Source organism: Anabrus simplex, chromosome 2, assembly GCF_040414725.1.
Source record: "Anabrus simplex isolate iqAnaSimp1 chromosome 2, ASM4041472v1, whole genome shotgun sequence".
In the NCBI taxonomy this organism is placed as follows: domain Eukaryota; kingdom Metazoa; phylum Arthropoda; class Insecta; order Orthoptera; family Tettigoniidae; genus Anabrus; species Anabrus simplex.
Genome location: NC_090266.1, coordinates 668,318,817 through 668,344,689, shown reverse-complemented (window position 1 = coordinate 668,344,689; position 25,873 = coordinate 668,318,817). Strand labels below are relative to the sequence as shown.

The 25,873-nt window shown below is 39.0% G+C and overlaps 1 protein-coding gene across 26 annotated transcripts in view; it reads left to right on the top strand.

Annotated features, from left to right (window-relative positions):
* Nucleotides 1-25,873, top strand: part of bt (projectin protein bent) — a 520,921-nt gene that overhangs the window by 241,787 nt on the left and 253,261 nt on the right. For all 26 annotated transcript variants that reach the window (XM_067141199.2, XM_067141225.2, XM_067141218.2 and 23 more), the window contains 7 exons: nt 5,328-5,453; nt 5,535-5,679; nt 10,161-10,300; nt 11,251-11,395; nt 14,608-14,749; nt 21,895-22,019; nt 22,236-22,374. In XM_067141199.2, coding sequence (XP_066997300.2) covers nt 5,328-5,453; nt 5,535-5,679; nt 10,161-10,300; nt 11,251-11,395; nt 14,608-14,749; nt 21,895-22,019; nt 22,236-22,374 — 962 coding nt within the window. The remainder of the gene's footprint in view (nt 1-5,327; nt 5,454-5,534; nt 5,680-10,160; nt 10,301-11,250; nt 11,396-14,607; nt 14,750-21,894; nt 22,020-22,235; nt 22,375-25,873) is intronic.

Below are 25,873 nucleotides of genomic sequence, written 5' to 3'. Positions count from 1 at the left end.
AAGGAGCATACTGGATGTGAAGGGCATTGTGAGATACGATATTTTCTTCCTTCCACGACGATAATTTGCTTTTCAATACGTAAGCGGATTGTACGATAATTTCGAACCGTTTATCTCAAATACTAGTGTTATTTCCCTAATTCTAAAAACTTCTCCAATATGAATATTTTACACTATTAGGCCGACGGCGAGAGGAGGGGGTACAGAGAGGAAGGATCGCCAAGACATGTCCCGGACCCTGGTGGGCCACACGATTTCACTATGACTGCTTGTTTACACATCGCAAATAAATATTTATTCTGAGCTCGGAATCAGAGGCTTCTCAATCACTTCAAAAAATTTCAAGAACTAAAGTGCAAGAAAATTCTGTTACTTTTACAGGCACTGTTATTTGAACGTCTTAAGTTAACTCAAAGGATGAATTGTTAAACCAAAAGACAAGTATTTACTCATTGTTGGTACTGATTTACTCGTAGTCCTCAACCATGTTTAAGTTACTAGAAACGTACTGAAAAGGGTTATGGAACTATGCAGTATGATATCTCCTAACACACTGTCCTCAAGTGGACATTGCTTGCGTGAAGTGAACGTTCGCAGACAACACCATTTTTGTGGTAATTCTGTCATAGTAGTATAAGGGAACTTTAGACTGATATTTCAACAATTTATAATTTAAAAATAGCAATATTAAACTCAGCGCAATACAAAACAGCTTTAAAACCAATGCACATTACCTGCCCTCCATTAGCTTTGCTACTGCAGAACATAACTTTCGAATCAGAAAAAACCTCTCTATAAAATCACAATTCGATAAACAAGTCAGTTTGTAATCTTTAAACGCAGTTAAAATTCACACGAATGACACTGAAGGAATCCTTCGGGATAGACAGTTCACAGAAAATGTACCGCTTCCATTGTCATTAAGCAACCAAGACGTAATTGCAGTGGAAAGAGATCCGACCCACTTCCTACTCTCCCGTTAGTGTTGATAGGCCTTCATATTCTTGGACAATACTACTTCCTTTCTACTGTGGGAAACTTAAAATAACTAAAATGCTTTGTGTCTTCTAAACTAATAGCTCTCTTCCTGTATGCTAAGTATACAGTATCCTCTACCTGCACTGAAGCGAAACATTTTACATGAATCACCCGTTCATTTTTCAAATAATTGGGCGCTATTAAAATACTGATCCATAATATCCAGAAAATTCTTTAAATAGGAAGAAACTTCCCCATTGAGTTCTGTAATCCTTTAACTAAGTGGTGTTGAACTAATCCACAACACAGGGGCTGGAGTGATGTTTGGGGTATTAATTCACTAATTGACGGTGTACACACGACACTTGTTAAGGTGCATGCACTAGTGCAACACTCTTACCAAAAGGCTGTCTGTCTGTGTTTTATGTGTTTTAGAGTAGTGAGAGGGGAGAGAAACTCCCGTCCCGCCGACAGTCCCTGGCGGAGCTCATCCCAGATTGGCCTGTACTCCACCACTTTGAGAAGACGGAGGTTGGATTGACATGTCCTAGACTTAAGTCTTAATCTTCTTCTTTCTGTCTTCTGTCTTTCATCTGAGATCTTCTTGTTGTCACCTCACGACTCAGTGTGTTGGTTGTGTTCTTCTGTCTTGATGTGTAACTTTCAGTTCATGTCTCTAACCCTTCCTGTCGTCAGTTCCCGGTTGTCGGTCAACAACTAAGAGACAGCATTAATTGCACAAAAGTTCAAAATGAAAGGTCAAGTTTTTAACTTCATTCATTTAATGTAAACATTTTGGGAGGAAGTAAGGAAGTGAAGTTTTAGTTTTTCATTTTTCGTCCTGACATCGCTGCTTTTAAACTATTTAAGTTTTGAAATTACTTGTCTTCCATATTGCTAGAGGAACATCTTCACTGACACGTCACTGGGAACGAAATACTGGTCTTTATGTGACTACGTCATGTACTTTCTACTCTTCTTACAATAACACAGTGTTTGCTCTCGGATAAAAACGAGCATTGTTATGTTGTAAGCAAGGCACGGGTTCCTTCACATTCTCTCAGATATATAGTAAGCACAAGCGACCAACATGTTCTGTGCTAAGTGAGTGAGCAGACGTTTGCAGCTGGACGAGAGCAAGATAAATGAGAATGTGGCTTCAAAGAAAGATCTTCGTTAATCAGAAGCACGCTGCTATACTGAATCTACATTTTAGTTATTATTTGCAAACATTTTATTAATTACAACAGTTTCAAGCGTAACATTACTAAATTTCGCACGAACAAACAAAAGCTAAACCCCATGGCGCATCAGCCCGAAAGACCCATGGACTACCAAGCGACCGTTGCTCAGCCTAAAGGCCTGCAGGTTACGAGGTGTCGTGCGTTCAGTACGACGAATCCTCTCGGCCGTTATTCTTGGCTTTCTAAAACGTGGCCGCCGTCTTACCGTCAGATATCTCCTCAATCGTAATCACATAGGCTGAGTGGATCTTGAACCAGCCGGCAGATCCAGGGAAAAATCTCTGACCCGGCAGGGAATCGAACCCGAGATCTCCGGGTAAGAGGCAGGAACACTACCCGTACACCAGGGGGCCGGTAATTCCGCACCCACACGGAGGGTAATTATAAATCATTCAGGTCATGGATCACACATCTCAAAGCTCAGATGACAACTGTCGCCCTCTCTTGCTGTACATCATATCAAACAGCTATCTAATTATCCTCACGTCCCTGACTCTCAGGGGCGAGAGTCTCGACAAAGTAGATCGGTAGGCCGCAGCGTTGATGATAACTAGTATTTATTATTGTAGTTGACTGAATGATTTCTTTCTACAACACACTCCTATTCTCACACTTCTGTTGCTCTAAAGAATATTACTTCATACACGGTGACCAAATGGTCATGAGGCAAAACTGTGATGTGAGTGGCAGTGTCAATATCTCGCCCTGCGATATGTTGTGAGTTGTAGAAAATACTGGATAACATCACATCGTTCCACTTCCATAGCTCGGATTGTAACAGTAAATAGGAACAAAGAGAAACAGAGGACACTAAATGAAAGAAAAGAATTAAAGTTTATATGAGGGCCCTAGTGAGTCCCCGTAGCTCAGGCGGCAGCGCGCCGGCCTCTCACCGCCGGGTTCCGTGGTTCAAATCTCGGTCACTCCGTGTGAGATTTGTGCTGGACAAAGCGAAGGCGGGGCAGGTTTTTCTCCGGGTACTCCGGTTTTCCCTGTCATCTTTCATTCCAGCGACACTCTCCAATATCACTACATTTCATCTGTCAGTCATTAATCATTGACCCAGATGAGTGCGACAGGCTTCGGCAGACGGCACAATACCTATCCTCGTCGCTAGATAGGGGCTTGATTCATTCCATTCCTGGCCCGGTCGAATGACTGGAAACAGGCTGTGGATTTTCATGAGGGCTCGACTAAGGTTATTCAGAATCAAATCTCTTTTGGCTATTTATAGATTTATAGACGCAGCACTCCCCTGACAGAGTAAATTAGGTGTAAGAAGTGAAATAATTCCCCAGTCTGCTTAAAACAGTGTTGAAATATTCTGTAAGTCAAATTCCATACAACGGAAATTTGTTACCGATGAATCATTTTCATACTTGTGCCCGACTCTTACAATTTATTCCATATGCGAGGTCTTTTAGGTCTATAATTAGACATTTCAACGCTTGTATATGAAAGGTAACAATATTTTAAAAAGTCGTTTTGGTTTCCGTCATTTATCATGTATAGAGACAGCTTCTTCGGTATTCCACTTCCACCAGTAGCTGCCGTCACTTGCCCTCTTGCCCACAGCAAAAACCAAACCAAACCCCATGGCACTACAGCCCTTGAAGGGCCTGGCCTACCAAGCGACCGCTGCTCAGCCCGAGTTTACGAGGTGTCGTGTGGTCAGAAGGACGAATCCTCTCGGCCGTTATTCTTGGCTTTCTAGACCGGGGCCGCTATCTCACCGTCAGATAGCTCCTCAATTCTAATCACGTAGGCTGAGTGGATCTCGAACCAGCCCTCAGGTCCAGGTAAAAATCCCTGACCTGGCCGGGAACCGAACCCCCGGCCTCCGGGTTAGAGGCAGGCACGCTACCCCTACAACACGTTGCCCACAGCATAGCACATTAATATGTTGTGTACGCCAATGCACCAACCTCTGCTCGGAACTAATGCCTTAATATATTGTGCGTATTACGCCATTAATTATCGTCTGCCATCTGGACCCCATTGAACCAGTGCGGACACATGTTTGATAACGTGAGTTGCTATCCACATGATTTTTGATCTTTATAATAATTGGCATTTCTAAAACCTAAATGTATTTGATTCAACAGTTTTCCTAAATTTTCATGTATAAGTATTTCTCATCTCGGTCGATATGTCAAGTTCTCTAGCCATTCAGCTTCTGGTACTAAAGAAACTCATAATGTGGAGAATGTGTTAACAACTTGGAGAAGAACTTACTCAAGGAGCAATAGCAGCTGAGAGTAATGTGAAGAGTCGTGCCCTGCTTATCACAAATACTGTAATGCTTTCCCATTTTAATGTATTTCACAGCTGGTGGGGATGTAGAATATGAGCACTGGTCGCTCCTGATATGTGAAATATATTCAGTTTGTGAGACATATTAAAAATGGGGAGCTGATGTGGAAACATCCAGTTATATTACCTGATGTCAGTGTTTCCAAAACTCACCTTCACTTATCACTTGGGCATGTTAAGTGTAAGGCTATGTGTCATTCAGTCAATAATATTGTGATACATAAATTGTTGCTTGAAATGTTTTATCAATACATATTTAAAGTAGAAATGTAATAATCGCAAGTAAGATTCATAAAATTTACATGGAATCAAGCTGAGAAGTAATTTAATATTGTAACATTCTCTGTAACTTTGTGTAAAACATCATGACATTCTGGACAGTCTTCTATTACAATTTCAAGTTCTAAAATCTATACATTTTCTTTAGTTTCTCCTTCGCCTTTAAAAGCTACCGTACTGATCTTCAGTTTTCTTCATTCTTCTGAAGCATGATTTATAAATGTATCTTATCTCGAAACTTCTTTACTTCATCGTCGTCAAATTCTTCGTACGACAACACTCACAATCTTCTCTCTATTTTCTTGATAAACAACTCAACTGTACTAACAACTCACCCTATATGATGCTCACTTCCTTCTTGTTTCTATCTTTAACTCTGCATTTCTATATCCTAACACACATCCATTTCAGGTTCTTCAATTCTCGGCGAGGCTGCTTTGTTCAAGTGAATTCGAATGAGATCACTATATAAGTGGCCGTGTATTATTATGTATTTTATTATTTATTTCCTAGAAACCAGAATCCTTCTTGAAACCGTTGGTGGATCAAATGGCTAAGGAGGGCAAGGACAAGAAAGTGGTATTTGAGGGCATCTTCTCCAAGCCTAATTCAAAACCGAAGTGGCTCTTCAGAAAAGACGTACGTATAACAGAACTTTGATATAATGTTGTTTCCTTTACTGTGAACATTACACCAAGATAATCGTTTTTTATTTTACAGGAATTGTTCCCAGGCGCGAAGTATAAGTTCAAGAACGAAAATGATGTGTATCAGTTGATTATTAACAATCCTAAGGTAGAAGATACTGGGAAATACACGATTGAAATTGGTGGAATCTCCTCCACGGCATTCTTGAACGTGGAAGGTAAGAAGAAACTTTACTACACAAGTAAAAACCGGTCACTTAGAAGAGCATTAACAACCAGACTCATGCGATGGTCACACTGCACATGCCTTACTGAATCAGATTTGACAAGAAGTACATTTTCTAAAGCATCAAATTTAAAAAATGGAAATACTATTAAATCGTATGCACAAAATACAAGAACTCCACCGTCAGAGCACTTACTCTGAGGGTTAAAACTGATCATTACATGATGTTAAACAGATCACCTCCATTTAAAGAGCTGGAAGTCAAATGCATACACATATACGAATATACAATACATATACCAGTACCATATTGGGAACCAATAAGATAGAACACTACAGTCACTCAAATTGCGCCCACACTAATTTAGTATTGTAAAAAATGTTGGTACAATACAAGTGGTCAACATTTCAGTGATCTTGTCAAGTGATTTACATGCAATTTGGTACTAGTCCTGTGCATAAGTAGGAAGACATCCCATTTTTTCTCACTACACTAATAAAGACGTTTTAATTCCTCGAGTGCATGATAGGCCCTCTAGGAGATATAATAAATGAGTTTATAGGTATATGCTTGTGCGACGGAGTGGAGGGAAGGTTTTCCTCGATTTTTCACTAGATAACATCCCAGAATTTATCTGGGAAGTGGAAGAACCAGAGATTAACCCCATTCAGGATACCTTACTGGATTTATTGGGATCACATTCACAACACGAACATGAGTTGACTGACAAATTTTCTTCTTTTAATTTAAACTGTTCTCTAAATTTCCTAAAGCATCTAGTAGCCAAAGAAGTAAAACAGAGTACACATTCTGAATGACTATAATCTATCACATCAAACCTGAAGTACCTCAGCACAGAAACATGAAATCAGTTGTAAAAAGAAAACCTTTTTAGATGTTACCAATAAACTATAAGAAATAAAGTAATATCCTTGAATTATAAATTGTCTCTATAATAATACGACTTACAGCTTCTAAAGAAACAGAAATGAAGACACCTCGAATAACCCGTATTCTTCCTAAAAGTAACTAATCAATCAATCAATCAATCAATCAATCAATCAATCAATCAATCAATCAATCAATCAATCAATCAATCAATCAATCAATCAATCAATCAATCAATCAATCAATCAATCAATCTATCTATCTATCTATCTATCTATCTATCTATCTATCTATCTATCTATCTATCTATCTATCTATCTATCTATCTATCTATCTATCTATCTATCTATCTATCTATCTACCTATCTATCTATCAAACAAACAAACAAACAAACAAACAAACAAAGAAAAAAAACAATCCACCCATCCATCACCGTTGATCTGTATTTAGGGCTGTCACCCAAGTGTCAGAGTTTCTATCAATTTTAGTCTTTCCTTAAATAATTTCAAAGAAGTAGGCAATTTATCGAAGATTTCCATAGGTAAATTATTCCAGTCGTTCTTTTCTCTACCTATACATGAATTGCCCCTATTTTGTCTCTTGAATACCAACTTTATATTATGATCTCTTCTACATTTAAAGCTACTCAAGCTCATTCGCCTACTAATGTAATTCCATGCCATCTCCCTACTGACAGCTCGGAACATACCGCTTAGTCGAGCAGCTCGTCTTCCTACTCCCACGTCTTCCCAGCCCAAAGTTTGCAGCATGTTCGCAACACTACTCTTTAGTCGGAAAACACCCAGAAAAAATCGAGCTGCTTTCTTTTGGATCTTCCCCAGTTTCCATGTCAAGTAACCGTGACAAGGGTCCCACACAATGGAACCATATTTTAATTAGATTCTCACCAGTAACTCACACCTCTCCTCCATTACATCCTTACTTTCGCCCCTAAATACCCTCATAACCACATGAAGAAATCTGTAACCTCGTTAATGTGAGTGTCCCAATGAAGATCTTTGCTCCACTCCACAACTAATATGTTTTAAACAAGTCAAAAATAATTTCATGCACAAACTTAAACAAATTCTGGACAACAACGGAAAGAACAAATCGGCACTGCCAACCTAAGGATTACCCCCAAATTTATACAGGAAACGAATCCAAAAATGAGTATCGTGACATTTAATGGGTTAAGTCTGACCTTTGACCTCGAACGGTTTGAATCGCACGGAAACATGCTTAGCGTTCATTTCAATAATAGTGGTCTGAGTCATACCCATGCAAAACCTCAAGAGACATCTGGTTAATCATCTATTCAAGTCCTAAGATAGGAACTTGTGTAACATAAGGAAATATAATATCAATATAATAAACACACATGATTCAATGCAATGAGTATATTCCACCAACAATGACACAAACTCTCTGCTTAAAGTAATCACGATACATAAAGCACATTTGTTCTACTGATCTGGTAGCCGTGCCATTTAGTCCTCAAATTACAGGTGTGGGATTTCAATCAAGTGGTTAAAGCAATGCGGAAGAGAACAATATGCATATATGATCAACGCCACATTTTCACATCCAACATTACTTTCGCATTCCATCAGTCCAACACACTAATTACATTTTAAACCGATGTCATACCAATCAATCAATCAATCATGCACTGTTCCAAACATATCCTCCTTTGTCCACACGGCCATTCGTTATAAATCTGATCGCTTCCTCGACAAAATCTTGTGCCTTCAGCATCTCTGTCCTTAACGTGTAACGAATGTAATAATGTGTCTGCCTTTTGCCAAGCATATTGCAACATAGGCGTGTACTTCGGTGCAGTATATCACAGAATGAATTCTAATGATAAAATGTCTATGATGTCACTTTAATTGTAGTTTTTCACATTGTAGTCTTACAGAATCATCTATCCTCCTCATATAAAGCAAAGCTTACTGTATTTTTCCGAAAGAAGTACACATCAAGAGGTTGGCAATATCTTATGTTTAACATCTTTGTTTGAAGACTTGCATCTGTATGACATGACGAGGAATTACTCAAAAATAGGCTTTTTTCACTTATATCTTCACCAAGAACTGAAGTTATAAAACGTTGTATACCCTCTTTCGTCATTTTTCCTTTCCTGCTTGCCCTCACAGGAAGTTTCATGGACATGTTGCTTCAAGTTTCCTGAAACATTTCTGCTGAAAGTGCTTTGCGTCTCTTGAAAACAGCTATTCTGCCACTCACTGATAAAGCCACGCTGTGCGTAGAGCTGTGTACGTACCGCAACACAAAAGCAGCAGCGTTCTCTCCTCTGTAAGGTACTGTAGTGTTGACAGTGAAGGCATTTCATAATAAAACTTCGTTGGTCACTGTTCCAAACATATCCTCCTTTGTCCACACGCCCATTCGTTATAAATCTGATCACTTCCTCCACAAAATCTTCTGCCTTCAGCTTCTCTGTCCTTACGTGTGACGAATGTAGTAATGTGTCTGGATGAAATGCCATACTGATTCTTCATATTGTCGATAAAATTAATTGAAGCTTTAAAATTGTCCGGGCCACCATGTTAGACGCTCCTAGTGCCCACATTTACAGGTGAAAACAGTAAACTGTAGATCCACATGCCCTTTGGTCTATCAAATTGCAACATTACACGCTCTTTTAAAGTTTGTAATTGTGACAGTGTGCTCCTTCTCGACGTTTGCTAGTTACATAATTTAAAATTAACTTTTAATTTGATTTACTTCTAACGCATTTATGTATAGTAACTCATTAGTCTACTATGGGAGTTGAATCCACGATTGGCCGGGTTGAGTGGCTCAGACGATTGAAGCGCTGGCCTTCTGACGCCAACTTGGCAAGTTCCATCTGGCTCATTTCGGTGGTATTTGAAGGTGCTCAAATACGACAGCCTTGGTGTCGGTAGATCTACTGGCACGTAAAAGAACTCCTTCGGGACTAAATTCCGGCGCCTCGGCGTCTCCAAAAACCGTAAACGTAGTTAGTGGGACGTAAAGCCAATAATATTATTGAAGCCATAACTAAAATTCTTCATAAATTTTCCCCAGTATGTTGTCATCAATAATACATAGGGCCTCGAGTTTTGGGTGAGGATAGTTCGTTGACATACGGCTTCCTGTTGCTCTGGAGATGAAAGTCTTGTACTCCTGAACGATCTGTATTCGAAGTATGTTTTCATGCGGTGCAGCGCGTTCGAGGTCAAGGGTGTCCCTTGTGAGTAATGAGCTCGAGTTTTTCAGGAATGGAAATCGGGTGATTTATGGCTGAACTAGTTGGAATATTAACCGCTCGTTTATTACGACACTAATCTGGAATGCTTTCTCTCGATTTTAAAGGTAATGCCACGGACGTTCTTTATTAGGAAATTGAATGTAGTCAGGGTAAGAAATTTAAGACATGCACAAAAGTGACCTTTGAAACGGAACCGTGCGGCAATCATTTATATTTCAGGATTTTCCTTACGTAGATTTAAGTAGATTAAGATACCAAACACCAGATTTATCTATCCTTAACCTGAATATACATACACTAATCGTTCGTTCATTTTGGTTTCAGAACCGGATCCAGTTTACACGTTCATAAGGCCATTGACCAAGAAGACAGACGGTTTCACGAGACATGAAACCATGATGGAGTGTACAGTCAGCAATAGCATGGCTATGGTAGCCTGGTATAAGGGCAAAGACAAACTGGAGGTAAGGACTTTCTTGTACTTTGTCAGTGGCAGCATGTTTAGGTATGACTTTCCAGGATGCAACGGATGGTAATGTATATTTGGAATTCAGTGACGTCATATCCGGAGGTTGCTGATGTATCACGTTTCAAAACGGCCTCATAATGAAGGTATGAATCAAAAACTCAAAACAAATTCGTTAAAAGTAATTTGGTTGGTTTAAGAGAAACACGATTTCCTCCCTCGTTGACACTCGAGTATTGTTCAAATATTTCCAATTTGTGAATCCTGTAAATCATCGTTCTCAGATTCCTGACAATATTGCAATTCACATTTGTTATTCTTCACAGCCCGTATCACTATCCATGACTGTCGAGATAGAAGAAATAATCAAAATGAAAATTTGGAAATACGTGCCACTAATCCTCGAACGTCTTTAGTGAGAAACATATGTACACAACAGCTAGAACTAAAACTCCATACCAGTTTCCAAATCCCAGGAACTAATATTCTTTACTTTTCTAGGACAATGATTCTAGCAGCTCATTATTTTCAAATTCATAATATATCAAATTTAAATTTATTCATGGCAATTAGTGTGTAAATGTTCATATAAAGTGTACCTTACAAAAAATGTATTGAAAATTCTTCTTTCCTCCTTCCCTCCGGCATTACAGTAATAAGAACATATCTGAACGAATTCTGGAGTGATAGACTGTTCCATCTTCGCAAATGAGGCTATCACATACTGTCAGATGCTTGTCCCACGATAAACACCATTCATGTCGGAGCAGTGTTCATCAGTCTGAACGCCGAGCACATGATGTCAGAATTTATGTTCTTTTTCATACTAGTGGTATTTGTTATATGCTAACAACGTCAAATACATGAAGGTCACTCACTGTTGTAACTGTGTGGAAACCTCATACGTCCACTACTTATAAAATAAGTGCAATTCATTTATTCTTTCAGGATGGAGAGAAGTATGAGATTGCAAAGGAAATGTCTGGTGTATGCCGCCTGACCATCAAGGACTCGAAAATCGCAGATAGTGGCGAATACACGTGCAGGATTGTGAAACAAGACGATAAGACCTCAACTCAAGTCACTATCATTGGTAAATATATACTCTAGGACTGCAGTGTTGGTGGTTCAGTAAGTAATAAGACCTCTTCCGTGTACATTGCTCCCTATTATGATTGAGTTCAGCACTTTTCATCTGAATAATTTATAGCATATGACCTGTGCTGTTGCACGATACCGTCAGGCCACATTTAGCCACAACACCGTTGATAGCTACGTTACTGGACTATCCTCTTTCGAAGTAACAAACTGATATCTATCTTGTTGGGGCATTGAAGAAGCAGCTAGAGGGATGATAATTAAAAACGAATAGTAATTTTCAGCGAGGCATCATATCCTGTTGCCAGGCGCTTTCTTTCCCTCCTTCCAGAGCAGAAGATATAACTTTCACAAAAATGTGAGTTCTATTTTTTCATGCTGGAAAATAATTACAAACTACAGCGGAAATATCAAAAAGTACCACAGATTTTGAACAAAAGTTTACGACCTACACGTTTATGTGATTTGAGTTATAACCGTTAATTTTTGTACTGTGTTTGAGTTTATAATTGGTTAATTTAAACTGAAATTGCCTAACATTTTAAAATCAAATGGTGCTTTTGCTGAGTCGTTCACTTTCAAGGGTGATTGACAACTTTACTTTACTTCATGGGCTTTTCTAAATCAGTTTGTATTCTTTTAAAATCTCTCAAGCACTCTCCAATTATTCCATTTCTTTAAGAGTTAAAATGCATACTACACCTCACTTCATAAATATTTCTGGAACAATTGACCTCCTTTGATAGCGACTATACACACAAACATTTCACAGCCAAATTTTGTAGCTCCTATTCGTGTTCCTGACCTACGTGCACATGTGTGTGTGTGCAGGGTCTAGAAGGACTATGTCGAAGTGGATACAGTGGCACAATAAATTCATAGAGAAGTACGAGGATTATATGCAAAATTATTTGTTTCAGATCGATACTATGTCTTATATGTGAATGCAGGAGCAGTCTAAATTTATTGAATGAGAGGTCTTTTACTTTATTTATTGAATCACCTTCGTAAAACTATTGCTCTGTGATTTAATTCAAGGTACCAAGGAATTATAGCGATAATTTTAAACTATGTTTTTCGTACAGACCACACCAGGACAAAGATTTTAGAGAACTATAACTACTTTTTTCATATAATTGTTGAAAGTTATCTGCAAGCCCCTTTCCCGCCTGACACACGATGTGCGGGTTAGCTTCCAAAACATTCTGGTGCGCTAACTAATCGCTTCTGCTGCGTCAACCCGGACTACAGTAATTGTGCGAGTCTCAGAGAGTGTGTTTCTGTTACTGTGGTTGATGAACAGGTGCCAGATCTAGAATTCTTGTGGGATTCCAGCAAGATATAGCTGATGTATTAGATTCAGGAGGTCAAATGGAGTTCATCGCTATTGACCTATCTAAGGCTTTTGATAGGGTAGATCATGGGACATTATTGACTAAAATGAGGGCTATTGGACTAGACAAAAGAGTGGCTAAATGGGTGGCTACATTTCTAGAAAACAGAACTCAGAGAATTAGGGTAGGTTTAGCTTTATCTGATTTTCTGTTGATTTAGAGGATGTCCCGCAGGGCAGTATTATTGGACCTTTATATGTTGTTATGTATACCAACGATATGAGTAAAGGCCTGGGATCACAGATAAGGCTTTTTGAGGATGTTGTACTGTATAAAGTAGTAGAAGTTACAGGATTTTGAGTGACAACAGAAAGATCTGGACAATATTGTGAGGTGTACAGCAGATAATAGTATGATGGCAAACAGGATGAAAAATCAGGTTTCGAGTTTCACCCATACAATAAGGTTTCTCAGTTTTAATTATTCTATTCATGGGGTGAAGGTACCTCACGGGGATTAGTAGGAGTTAATATAAAGAAATATCTGCTTTGGGGTAATCGCATTATCGAGGTTTAAATAAATGTTTATCTCTTCGTATGGTTTTCAGGGTATTTAGGGGTTGTAGTAAGGGTGTAAGGGAGAGAGCGGATAAGTCGCTAGTAAGACCAAAACTAAAGTATGGTTCCATTGTATGTGACCCACACCAGGACTACTTGTTACGAGAACTTTAAAAATCCAAAGAAAAACAGCACGATTTGTTTTGAGAGTTTTCCGGAAAAAGAGTAGTGTTATGAAAATGCTGCAAACTTTGGGCTGGGAAGACATGGGAGGGAGACGAGCTGCTCGACTAAGTGGTATGTCTCAAACTGTCAGTGGAGAAAAAATGAAATGTCGTATGGCTTTTAGTGCCGGGATATCCCAGGACGGGTACGGTTCGCCAGGTGCACGTCTTTCCATTTGACTCCCGTAGGCGACCTGCGTGCCGTGATGAGGATGAAATGATGATGGAGACAACACATACACCCAGCCCCCGTGCCATTGGAATTCACCAATTAAGGTTAAAATCCCCGGCCCGGCCGGGAATCGAACCCGGGACCCTCTGAACCGAAGGCCAGTACGCTGACTGTTCAGCCAACGAGTCGGACGTCAGTGGAGAGATGGCGTGGAATGACATTAGTAGACGAATAAGTTTGAGTGCAGCTTTTTAAGGGAAGATATATCATAAAATAGGAAGATAAAGTTGGAATTGAAGAGGACAATTTGGGTAAAATATTAATTTATGTTCGATACATTTCCAAATTCTATGAAATCATTTAAGAAAAGGCTACGTGAACAATTGATAGGGAACCTGCGATTCGGGCGACAGCCGTAAACGCAGATCATTGATGACTAAAAAACCAAAACCCGCTTGTAATGTCAACCTGTTCCCCTCGAGGAAGGAACTATTTTAAATTGTTCCACACACATGTGTAATGTTGATAAATGACCTGCTATGAACAAATTCAATGGATCATCTGACTGGATCCCTTTCGTATAAATCGCTCCAATTATGTTAGAAATTGTTAGTGGTATAATTTGTTGCCATTATTGGGTACTGTCTCGCCTAAGAATAAATCAATTTAAAACATTTTAATTTTGTCATTCTTTTGAGTCAAATAATGAGGTCAATACACACCTAACTAGCACGACTGTTCTGGTAACTTTCCAGAACACGCATGAAAAAATATATTTGAGTATTTTTCCTCGTTTCCGGACATTTTACCAATCTCGAAAATGTAATTTTAGAAACATTAACAAAAACCTCGCAGGTGGGGAAAGGACAAAGCGTGCGTATTGTATAAATTAAGTAATCTGGGTCTCTGATTGTTTTCAGAGTATCCTTACAAGTTCGTGAAGGTGCTCAAGAGTCAGCAAGTTACAGAGAAAGACTCCGTCACTCTACTGTGTGAACTGGATGATGCCGGTGGTGAGGTTACTTGGCTAAAGAACGGCGAAGAAGTGAAGCCAGACAAGCGGTAAGTTATGTGTTTTCTGATATAAAAAGGTAGTACGGTCAGTTTCAATAGCATAATCAGTTTGGTGGAAATAATACATTGGGAACTGCATTTTGGGACATTCTTCTCATAACCAATGTTCCAAGGAGTTTAAGATTTTGTCATTTGAGTCGGTTTGTCTAGTTATTTATCAGAAAGCCTTGAGGAGCAGCAATATTATTAAGTCAGTCTAATGGGAAACTTTCTTGTTAATTGGTTTCTTGAGGTCTTGGATGATAAGAACTCTAGGCAGTAATGAAATTTGTAACGGCTAAGTGAGGTTCCTCCACAAAGAAAAACTCTTCTTACACATCTCATTGAACACTAATTTCAATACAGTTTATATTGATATCTTTCTAATTTCCCGGTCGTTAATTGCTTGCAGTTACTAATTATCCGTAGGAATGTTGCAGGTAGAATTGCCAGAGCTGAATCAATATTTTAAATTTCGTGTATGAACATACATACTATACCCTGTCGTTAGAAACTGTACATGACGACTTCACTCTAATGTCAAAAACCACGAAAGATGTGTTGACCAATAGAATTTACTCGAGTTACCCAGAAATTCCTTGCTGAAGTGTATTACGCGTGATATTCAAGCAAAAATCTATGTCATTAAAATTAAGAGCGCAGTGAAACCGGTTATAGGAGAGTTTGAAGCAGTTCAATAAACTATCCCTGGGTGGATTCTTCTCTTCTCAATATTACGTCGAAGGTGAGGTTAAATTCACGAGACACTACGGTTTTCTGCTTTAAACCATTAGTCCATCACCAGAATCAAAGATTATCTACATAACCTGTCCAACTCCCAAGTTCTTGAAGGAAAATAACACAAAACAGATCTAGTTTACAAACATCCAGTTATCAACGCCTTGCATAGTACTGTCACACTATGATGCACTTAAAACTAATAACAGTTGCAGAAGAGTGTTATTGATAGAATGAGATCACGATGAATGCCTATAAATTCCATACTGAAGCAAGTAACGGGATATCTTCAAGCAGAAAACTATTTCATTGAAAGAAGTCACATGTAATTTCTACTGCATAAGATATTATGTAGGTTTCACAAGTTTGCAGATCAGCCCTGAATACTTCATTTTAACTTGTACTACAACTACTACTACCACTACTACTACTAACTAACAATAATATTAATAATAATATTAATAATAATAATGATGATAATAATAATATACCTCCAACCTCACATACGCTGCTCAAAAAAGAAATTTGGATACTGTTTTATATGATCACACCTCCAGGATACGCATACTTATTGAACAGAAGATAAATACCTAATGAAAACAAAACTTCTTCTTTGCAGCAATTAAGCGGTGGAATGAAATGCTTCTTTGGGCACTCAATACATGACGTCATTGCGCATAATGTCATAAACAAAGTGGACCCTGCTCCTGCGTCAAAAAACCTACGTCGTAACTAACCATCTTAGCAAGGAGTTTAGCCACCTCTCGCAAGTATAAGGGCTTCACAACGCCTTCCCATGCTTCGAACAAGGCACCGCTCGTTCATTTGAGGTAGACGTCCTCACTCTTCCAAAAGAGCGTCCACAAGGGCTGTAGTTTTTGGAACAGCCCAAAGCATAACAGACCCACCTCCATAAGCAAAGGTAGATTGTACAGCTATCGGATTAAATCACTTCCCACTTCTTCTCCAGACTCACAGACGAACATACGAAAGTTATAACGCAAAATGGGATTCATCTAACTGCAGCACAGGACGCCAGTGCATTAGCTGCTAGTGCAGATGATCTCTAGCAAACTGCAATCTCCTGTCTCGATGTCACCTGTTCGGTGCAGGTCGTCTGGACCTTAAATTGGCCTCTAGAAGCTTGTTTTTAACTGTTTGGTCACTAAATCGTACTCCAGAAGCCTGCTGTAGATTCACTTGTGTACGTGGTGTAACTTGACGGTTTTGGAGTGCTTGTAGGCGCATAAAACGATCCTGTTCTGGGGTTGTTTTCATTTGGCGCTCCGAGCCAGGACATCTAGCAACACTTCCACTGGAAGTTTCCACAGATACCAAATTGTATTCTGAACAATCCCTAGTATTATGGCAACGAATCTCTGCGAGTAGCCATCTTGAAGCATTGTAAGTGCACGATTGAGTTCATTCGAGTGCTTATCTCAGTCCAAACGATCAGCCATGACTTGTAAACATTACAATCCACATAGATCAACCTTCGCACTCTCTTTGAATTGAAAATGATAATGGCAAACATCCAGATAACAGTGGACTGTTATATAAACACAAGTTATTGCCAGAACATCCCAATCCCCATCCCATTATGCATTCGTAGAATGTAGTGAGGAACATCTAAAGAAGTAACCAAATGTCATTTTTGATCTGTGTAATTGCCTCCAAGAAATATCATTCGGAGAGTGCTATTCGTGACATTAAACCAATTAACAATAAATCTCGTGTAAATAGGCTGAAACTGAGAGTTCGACCTTTCCCGTCTGTATAATAAAATTGTCAATGGAGTGACAGTGTAGTAGAGTTTTCTTCCACTCCTCCATGAGAGTAAAGAAACAGGAAATTACTGCAGTTCGAAAAGTGAGTTTTGAATCGTCTAGAGAGAATATCCCCTGATATGCGTAGAAGTCTGTCTTTATAAATTTCTGAAAGTCAAATTTGTGCTTGAGATATCCTGTCCTTAAGGCGAGCCATGGCTGAATCTTGGAACATGAACAGTTTTCGATCAATCAACTCTAAAGTTTAACCTCTAATACATCGCTTTATGAGGAATCATCACCCAGAAGTTTGAGAATATTGGTCAATTAATGTTTGTCCCATATATGGATTTATTGCATTTTACCGTGTAATAGGGAAAATTCTCATTGCGTCACATTTTACTTTTACTTTTGAAGTTTAATTTTCTCTGCGGGTTCCAGACGAACCTCATCAGAGGAATTAATGACGGGATATTTGATAGTAGGAAGGGAGAGGGTGAATAATCCTGTCGATTAGCACCAAGGGGTCTGTTCAAGGCTTAACGACCCCATCTGAAGGACGAATCACCATCTACAGCGTCATGTACCCTCACTCAATATGAACACTCCGGAAAGGTTTGGAGATGAAGGCACGCAATCTTTCTTGATCATAAAAATGCATATTATTTTAAAATATTTTACACACTTGAAAGTATTAGAGGAATATGATAGAAAATCACATACGAGGAGCATTTTGTACATGAGAAGTGAGAAAACAGCAATTGAAAACGTGGACTTGCTTTGTAAATGCGTGATATTCGCCTTTGGGAATGGCACTTGGAGCTTTAAAAATATTGGTAGGTTGAACTTAATTACATTTTTGAAGGAGGAAGAATTGGATAATTTTCTAATCTCAGAACTGAAAAATGTATATTTTGGAGGGAATTGCTCAAAATTACAGTCATGGCTCCCGTTAAACCTGCGTATTTTCTTGAGGATGGTTCCATTAAATCCAGCCACATTAGCTGGATACCGTACGTTGTGGTTGGGACAGAGCTCTTGAAAGTACCGTGCGTATCCTGGAAGTCTTGGAAGACTGTATTCTTGTTCTGTTGCTGCAGCTCCCTTTGATTTTAAATCGAGATTATTTCAAGAATTTTTACGAGGTACTTGAAGATGTGTAATATTTCTAAATGTAGTATTTTGTGGACTATTAAGGGGCGGATAACCCTGTAGAAGTTCCTTTAAGACAATATCAACACCAACATTCGCCGTGCTCTTTATCCTCAACTAATGATTGTCTTAAATGTTATTAAAATATTTATACGACCTATAGATCTGTAACACAACATCCGTACACTTTAAGAAGGTAATATTTTCAGTGTCTACATTATATGTAATGCAAAATATCATTAGGTTAAATAGTAAAGGCTCATGGGATTTCCTCGAATAATAATAATAATAATAATAATAATAATAATAATAATAATAATAATAATAATAATAATAATAATAATAATAATAATAATAATACCGTGTGGCTTCCGAAGAGACCCGGTGCAGGTCTTTCGAGTTTACGCCGTACAGGCGACCTGCGCGTCTATGAGGATGAGGCCCTACCATGATGAATTCTAATACTGAAGACGGTACACACACCCAGCCCCCGAGCCATCGGAATTAACCAATGAAGGTTAAAATCCCGACCCGGCCGAAAAACGAACCTAGGACCCTTTGGGCCAAAGGCCAGTGCGCAAACGATTTAGCCATGGAGCAGGACTCCTTGCAGGGTGATTGATAATGTTATGGACACACATGCTACCGTTTCTTTAGAATATTCTTGATGAACTCAAACTTGGGTTTGAGTCTAAATACCCTTTATTTCACATTATGTCAAATTTCATATATTCACGTTCTTCAAATTAATATGTGAAGTGGAACTTCACGGTGCTGGAGTTACTTACCGCACTCATCTTCCACCAATTTAAAAGCATGCCATCAGAAACCTTCTTCAGTGTTTGTAAAGCACTCACTTATTGGATGGCTACACTGCGTCATGTGAGCGAGTCAATACAACTATTGAATAATTATTTAATTAAATCGATTCTTTCATGGATCACGTCAACTGAATGGTGGGCCCTGAACTTACCATAATGTGCTCGTCTTAACATTATTTAAATACCAGGATAAATAAATGCAGTATAGTGTTAAATAAAACATTCCACGTTATACGGGCAAAAGTGTTCCACGTATTCGTGTGTAAATTCTCACTTTTGGCCCTCGTTACTTTTGGATCAGTGATGCCAAAAGTTTCGGCATAGCCTATGAAGATTATTGATTATTCGTAGGACATCTGCAATAGCTCAACATGCTGATCTATCAGTCACAAATTAGAACTGATCTGGAGATAGCATAATAGCTTAGGCTTTTACGGCCAGCGTCTCGATGAACGTAGAAGAAATTTTCCGGGCTCGTACGCCGTGGTCCAATTGGGTCCATGTCTTGCGCAGTTTGAAACTCAATTCAACCACGATCTGAAAACCCTGAAATTTTAATCTGTATTCTTTGATTTTGGGGTATTGATTCCATTATTTGAAGTTCTGTATAACTCAGCAGAATTGAGTTCGAATATTTAGTGGCTCATCCGACTCTCGACTCATCCTGGTAGAGGCAACCTGCTGTAAGAACCTCGCAGGTCGATACTTCCCAGTCCCCCTCTCTACTATCCGAAGAAAATGGACTCTAAATTAATAATAATAATAATAATAATAATAATAATAATAATAATAATAATAATAATAATAATAATAATAATATCGTGTGGCTATTTTTAACCTGATGCAGGCCTTGTAAGGCAGACCCTCCGACGAGGGTGGACGGCACCTGCTGTGTATAGGACACAACCTACTATTGTGCTGTGTTTGGTGTGTGGTGTATGAGTTGCAGGGATGTTGGGGACAGTACAAACATCCAGTCTCCGAGCCAAGGAAATTAACAATTTAAGACTGAATTCTCTGAACGGGCGGGAATCGAACTCGGGGCTCTCTGAACCGAAAGCCATTACGCTGACTATTCAGTCAAGAACCGGACAATACACGATAGTCCAATATAGACATTGGTCGTATTGAATTACTGAATCCTCCTTTGCTGAAGAATGTCTTAATTTATTTTGAATACTGCGAGAGAAAAGCAACTTGTAGTAATCCTCAGAAATGTTTAATATTAACTAAATATAAAATTAGGAATTTTACGAGATGGTTTATGGTTATTGTTTTCATTTGATTAAAATTTCTAATGAACATCTACTGAGCATATACAGTTCAAGTCAAAGTTTAATGTAGTTTCTCTCTTGGCCATTTATTTCACATGTCATCGTTTGGATATTTAACACCCATCAGCAATTATATATTTGACACTACAGTAACATATTGCAGCATCATACACTGCGTTATGTGGAATTCTGTATGCGAACCTAAAAAGTTATCCTAAGTATTTGACTTATATTGTGCTAATGAATGTTATTACCCCATCACTTTCATCCTAAATGAGCATCCTAAACCGTGCACTGCTCGCACAGACGTTGAGCACTTTATCCATAATATTTAGAGAGGCAAAATGCCTTAGCAACGAAGAAAACAATTCCTTTAGCTAAATCACACGACCACACTCCTATTACGTTGCCTATAACAATAACATTATTATTATTATTATTATTATTATTATTATTATTATTATTATTATTATTATTATTATTATTATTATTATTATTATTATTATTATTATTATTATTATTATTGTGAAAATATAGGCAAGACGTTTGAATTGCTGAAGTAGGGGGAAATAAATGGTTCATGCCTTAGTGCAGCTCAATAATGCTGTAGGTCTTTCATTAGCATTGAGTTGACAATGTCTACAATAATAATAATAATAATAATAATAGTAATAATAATAATAATAATAATAATAATAATAATAATAATAATAATAACTCGTGCCCTAGACCCGAGGTGGCTCAGACCGTTTCAGGCACACCTCTAATGGAGGTGAGATAAATGTGCCATTCTAACCACATACCAGCACTCCTTCCGTTCTTAAATCTCTGGCAGTACCGGGAATCGAACCCGGGTCCTCCGAGGATACAGCTAATAGTGCGCTACGGAAGTCGAATTAATAATAATAATAATAATAATAATAATAATAATAATCGTTGTCATATAGAGCATTGAAAACACGCACGACGACTTAATACAATATATATTATACACCATGGTATCTCATTTCTTGTTCCAGGCGTCATTCTATATTTTTAAATAGGTCTAGGCTCACTCAAATTCTTCTATGTTATGTTTATTGTAGAGTCAAACTACCTGTACAGTAAATCCGTGTTCCATCTGTGTTAGATTTACCGGCACGTAAAAGAACCCATATGGGCAAAATTCCCGTACCTCGGCGTCTTCGAAAGCCGTAGAGGTAGCTTTTGAAACATAAAACTATTATTATTAGTAGTAGTTACTGTAGTAGTATATCTAAGTTAGTTTCGAGTCTCCAACATTACTCATTCTCAGTTCATCTTCGACAAACATCAATACTGATATTTCCATATCTAGAGGACTTCATATTCGAGTTTTATGTCCATGGCGGGTGTAATTTCATGGCCGGTTGTACTTGTTCCAGAGTCCAGATTATTCGCGATGGCAGAAAGAGGAAGATTGTTATCAAGGATGCTAAGGTAACAGATGCTGGAATGTATTCCTGCGAGACCAACGCTGACAAAACCGAAGGAGAACTTATTGTGCAGTGTAAGTATCCACAGAAGACACTGATACTCATTTTTGAAATACATCTACGTAAATTTGAATGCGACTCTTGTTTATTATAATGATATGATAAGCAATGAATACTCACTTAACAGCGCGTTATGGATGTCATCAGTTCTTCCTTTTTACATTAACACTTGACATTTTTCGGTAAAGAGTAAAGTATTTTACTAAAAGACTTCAATGTTCCACTTTCAGACATGAACCGTTTCAACAAGAAGCTCAAGGACACAGTGATCGTGGAGCGCGAGAAGCTAGTGCTGGATATTGAGTTACAGGACCAAACAGCACCAGCAGATTGGTTCTTCAACGGGGAACCGTTGGTGGAATCAGACAGGTAAAAATAAATAACATACTCAAGAACAGCGTGTGTTCTCTAACACTCATAACATAAAGGGTTTCTTTCACACATACACACACATACTCTAGAAATTATCTCAGCAAATAAAGTACACAATGACTGTGGCTTGCCCTATAACATTCGCGTGCACACGTCAGATACTTGCACACAGGGTCTCGCATATAAAGTAAGACCGCCCAAGCAGCGCTTTTACTCTCCGATACGTAAGCTGCAATATTGGAGGCGCGTGTACGTGTTCGACCTCGCAAGCATCAGTCGCCAGTCTGAGTACCAGCTGTTAACATGGTGAGCCAGTCATAATTGCAACACCGTATTTTCGTATGTAAAAGTTATTTTAAATACGAGACGGTACCAAGATGACAGCATTTTTTTAACGTCAAAAACTTCATAATTGGTCCGTATTGAAAAAAAGATTCACATTCAAAGATAAATGGTAGGATTCTCCACCTGTTCAATACTACTTAAAATGTGATATAATTAAAATGTCAATTGAGACATTCCTACCCTTTATCTTTGAATGTAAGATGACATCAGTTAACGGAAGAAGAAAGATCGCGTGGGTGTTTTCAACAAGATTCAACGCCTACTCACACAGCAGAATATTCCCTTCTCACAAGCTCAGAAGTGTTTGCAGACAGAGTGATCAGTTCTGGTCTTCTTCCCCCTCGTTCTCCAGATATAAATTGTGGGTTAAACTGAAAGAAAAAGTGCATCGAACAAATCCTCACACGTTGGAGGAACTTAAAGAAAACATTTCGAATGAAATGAGAAACATTACAGTGGCAGAACTTACTCGTGTCAGCCACATTATGGTTCCCAAATACAATGCCTGTATAGCCAAGGAAGGACGACTATTTCAGCATCTTTTATTAGGTAAGATTTCATGTAAGATTGTATACACGCTTGAAGCTGGACGGCCTCGCGCGACATAAGTTCTGCTGAGGCAACTGCCGTAGCGCAGAGTACGAACACCGTGCGTTCGATTTTAGTTTACAAGACAGAGCCTGTATGTTCGTCAGCATTACCGTATTGTGGAAAATGGAGGGGAAATTGTGAACTGAATTGCTGAGATATATTCGAGGTTAATCTGACAAGGAATGTGTCGCATCCTTAAGCCGAAACATTCCTCGAAACTTTGGTGACATAACCGATGAGTTATAAGAAGACCACATGCAAGAAGTTTCCACAGCAAGATCCCGAAATAAACCCCTGAATTACGCCTATAAGCAATAGGTAAACGATAGTAGTCGCAACAGTTTGGATTGTAGTTCTCACAGATAATATGGGACACCATAATAATGGCGTATGGCCTCTGGAAAGGCCTGGTGCAGATCACTGGAGCAAACGTCCATGGATGACCTGCGTGTCTATGAGGAGAGGACCCTACCTAGGATGAAATCTTAACTTGAAGAAGCTTCAAACACCCAGGCCTTCAATCAGAGGATTTGATAGACGAAGGTTTAAATACCCGACCCGGCCGGAAATCGCACCAGGAAACACTTAGACTAAAGGCCAGCAGCCAATGAGCCAGTCATGGGACGTAAGAGAGTGTGAAAGAATTTTGTGCATATCGCACGCACGCAACTCACCAGAGAAGAAGGAGTCTCCAGCTACACCACGTTACCGTCTGGCCGCGCAGTATTACAGCTTCGATTTCGAGGTCTTACGGTGGAAACAGGCTGCTAAATTTAGCATCTGGTCTTCTCGTAGCACATCATTTATGTCACTAAAATCTCAAGGAATGAAGGGAGTAACACTTCCCTTGTAAGGACAGTAGAAGAACAAACGAGGGGCCGGGCTAAGTGGCTCAGGCGGTTGAGGTGCTGGCCTTCTGAACCCAACTTCGCAGGTTCGATCCTCACTCAGTCCAGTGGAATTCGAAGGGGCTCAAATACCTCAGTCTTGTATCGGTAGATTTATTGGCACGTAAAAGAACTCCTGCGGGACAAAATTCCGGCAACTAGGTGTCTCCGAAAACCGTCAAAGTAGTTAGTGGGACGTAAGTCCAATAACATTATTATTTAATAAACGTGGATGATGCCTCGTCGGTCTCCCAACAGAAACTTTGCACCAAAAGGCAACCTTACATACTCTTGGTAACTGAACAGAAGAAAAATACGGTAGTAACAGTAGATCTTTATGTTATATTGCTCGAAATTACACTAGAGTAAAACCAATTCCTTAAAGCGATTACAGGATATGTATTTTTAACTTAGCATTTCTCTGACTTTGTGGAGTTATTCACTGAGATTCATCATTCACGCCAATTGGCAAATTTCACTCCCTGAATTTTCTGGTAGAGCTTCCTGCTCGGTGACAACATACATTAAAGAGTTACTGCGCAAGGTAACTCCAATAAACAGAAAGGTATGTGCCCACATCATGTTCCATGTGTAACGATGATCTATCACTAAATGTACTCTTAGAGAACTATTCCAACATGTTAATACCACACTATCTTTTTCTTTTTACAATTGGCTTTACGTCGCACCGACACAGATAGGTCTTATGGCGACGATGGGGTAGGAAAGATCTAGGAGTGGGAAGGAAGCTGCCGTAGCCTTAATTTAGGTACAGCCTGGTGTGAAAATGAGAAACCACGGAAAACCATCTTCAGGGCTGCCGACAGTGGGGTTCGAACTCACTGACTCCCGGATGTAAGCTGACAGCTGCGCGGCCCTAACTGCACGGCCAACTCGCCCGGTCCACATTAATTTATACCATGTTTGAGGTACACTTATTGCCAAATACTTAGGGGTATTTTTAGAAGCTAATGTGGCAAAATGTCCTATATATTATCATATCATATTCCAAATTCCCTTGAAAACTTTGAGACCTTCAAAGTTGTTTAGAGTAATTCTTTCAGAAACACAAGCTTAAAAATTTACAGTCGAATTTCCGTATTTTTTTTATTTAGCATAAATCTGAGGTGAAGAAGTCTCAAAAATCCTGTGAATATAATAACTTTCCAACCACTTTGTCCGGGTTTAATTATAGCCTCGTTCGAATCCCAATGTCGACAGCCCTGAAGATGGTTTTCTGTGGTTTCCCATTTTCACACCAGGCAAATGCTGGAGCTGTGCCTTAATTAGGGCCACGACCGATTCCTTCCCCCTCCTAGCTCTTTCCTGTCCCATCGTCGCCATAGGACCTATTTGTGTCGGTGCGACGTAAAGCCACAACAACAAAAACTTACAGCCTCTGGCATGGATATAACACTGTTTGAGGATCTAAAGCGGTATATACTGCGTCTTGAAAACACAATTCAGAAGTGTAGCGAGTTAAAGTCCCTCTCTTGGCCATGCTATAAAATAATTTTCCGTGGTTTTCGCACATCATCTCCAGTGGAAAACTGGGATTATACTTAACAAACAGACCACAGACCATTACGCTATTAGACAGACTTCACATGTAGTAAGTATATGAGTTGTTGACCGCGATGTCTCAAGTCCCACGTGAACTAGCAACAGCAACA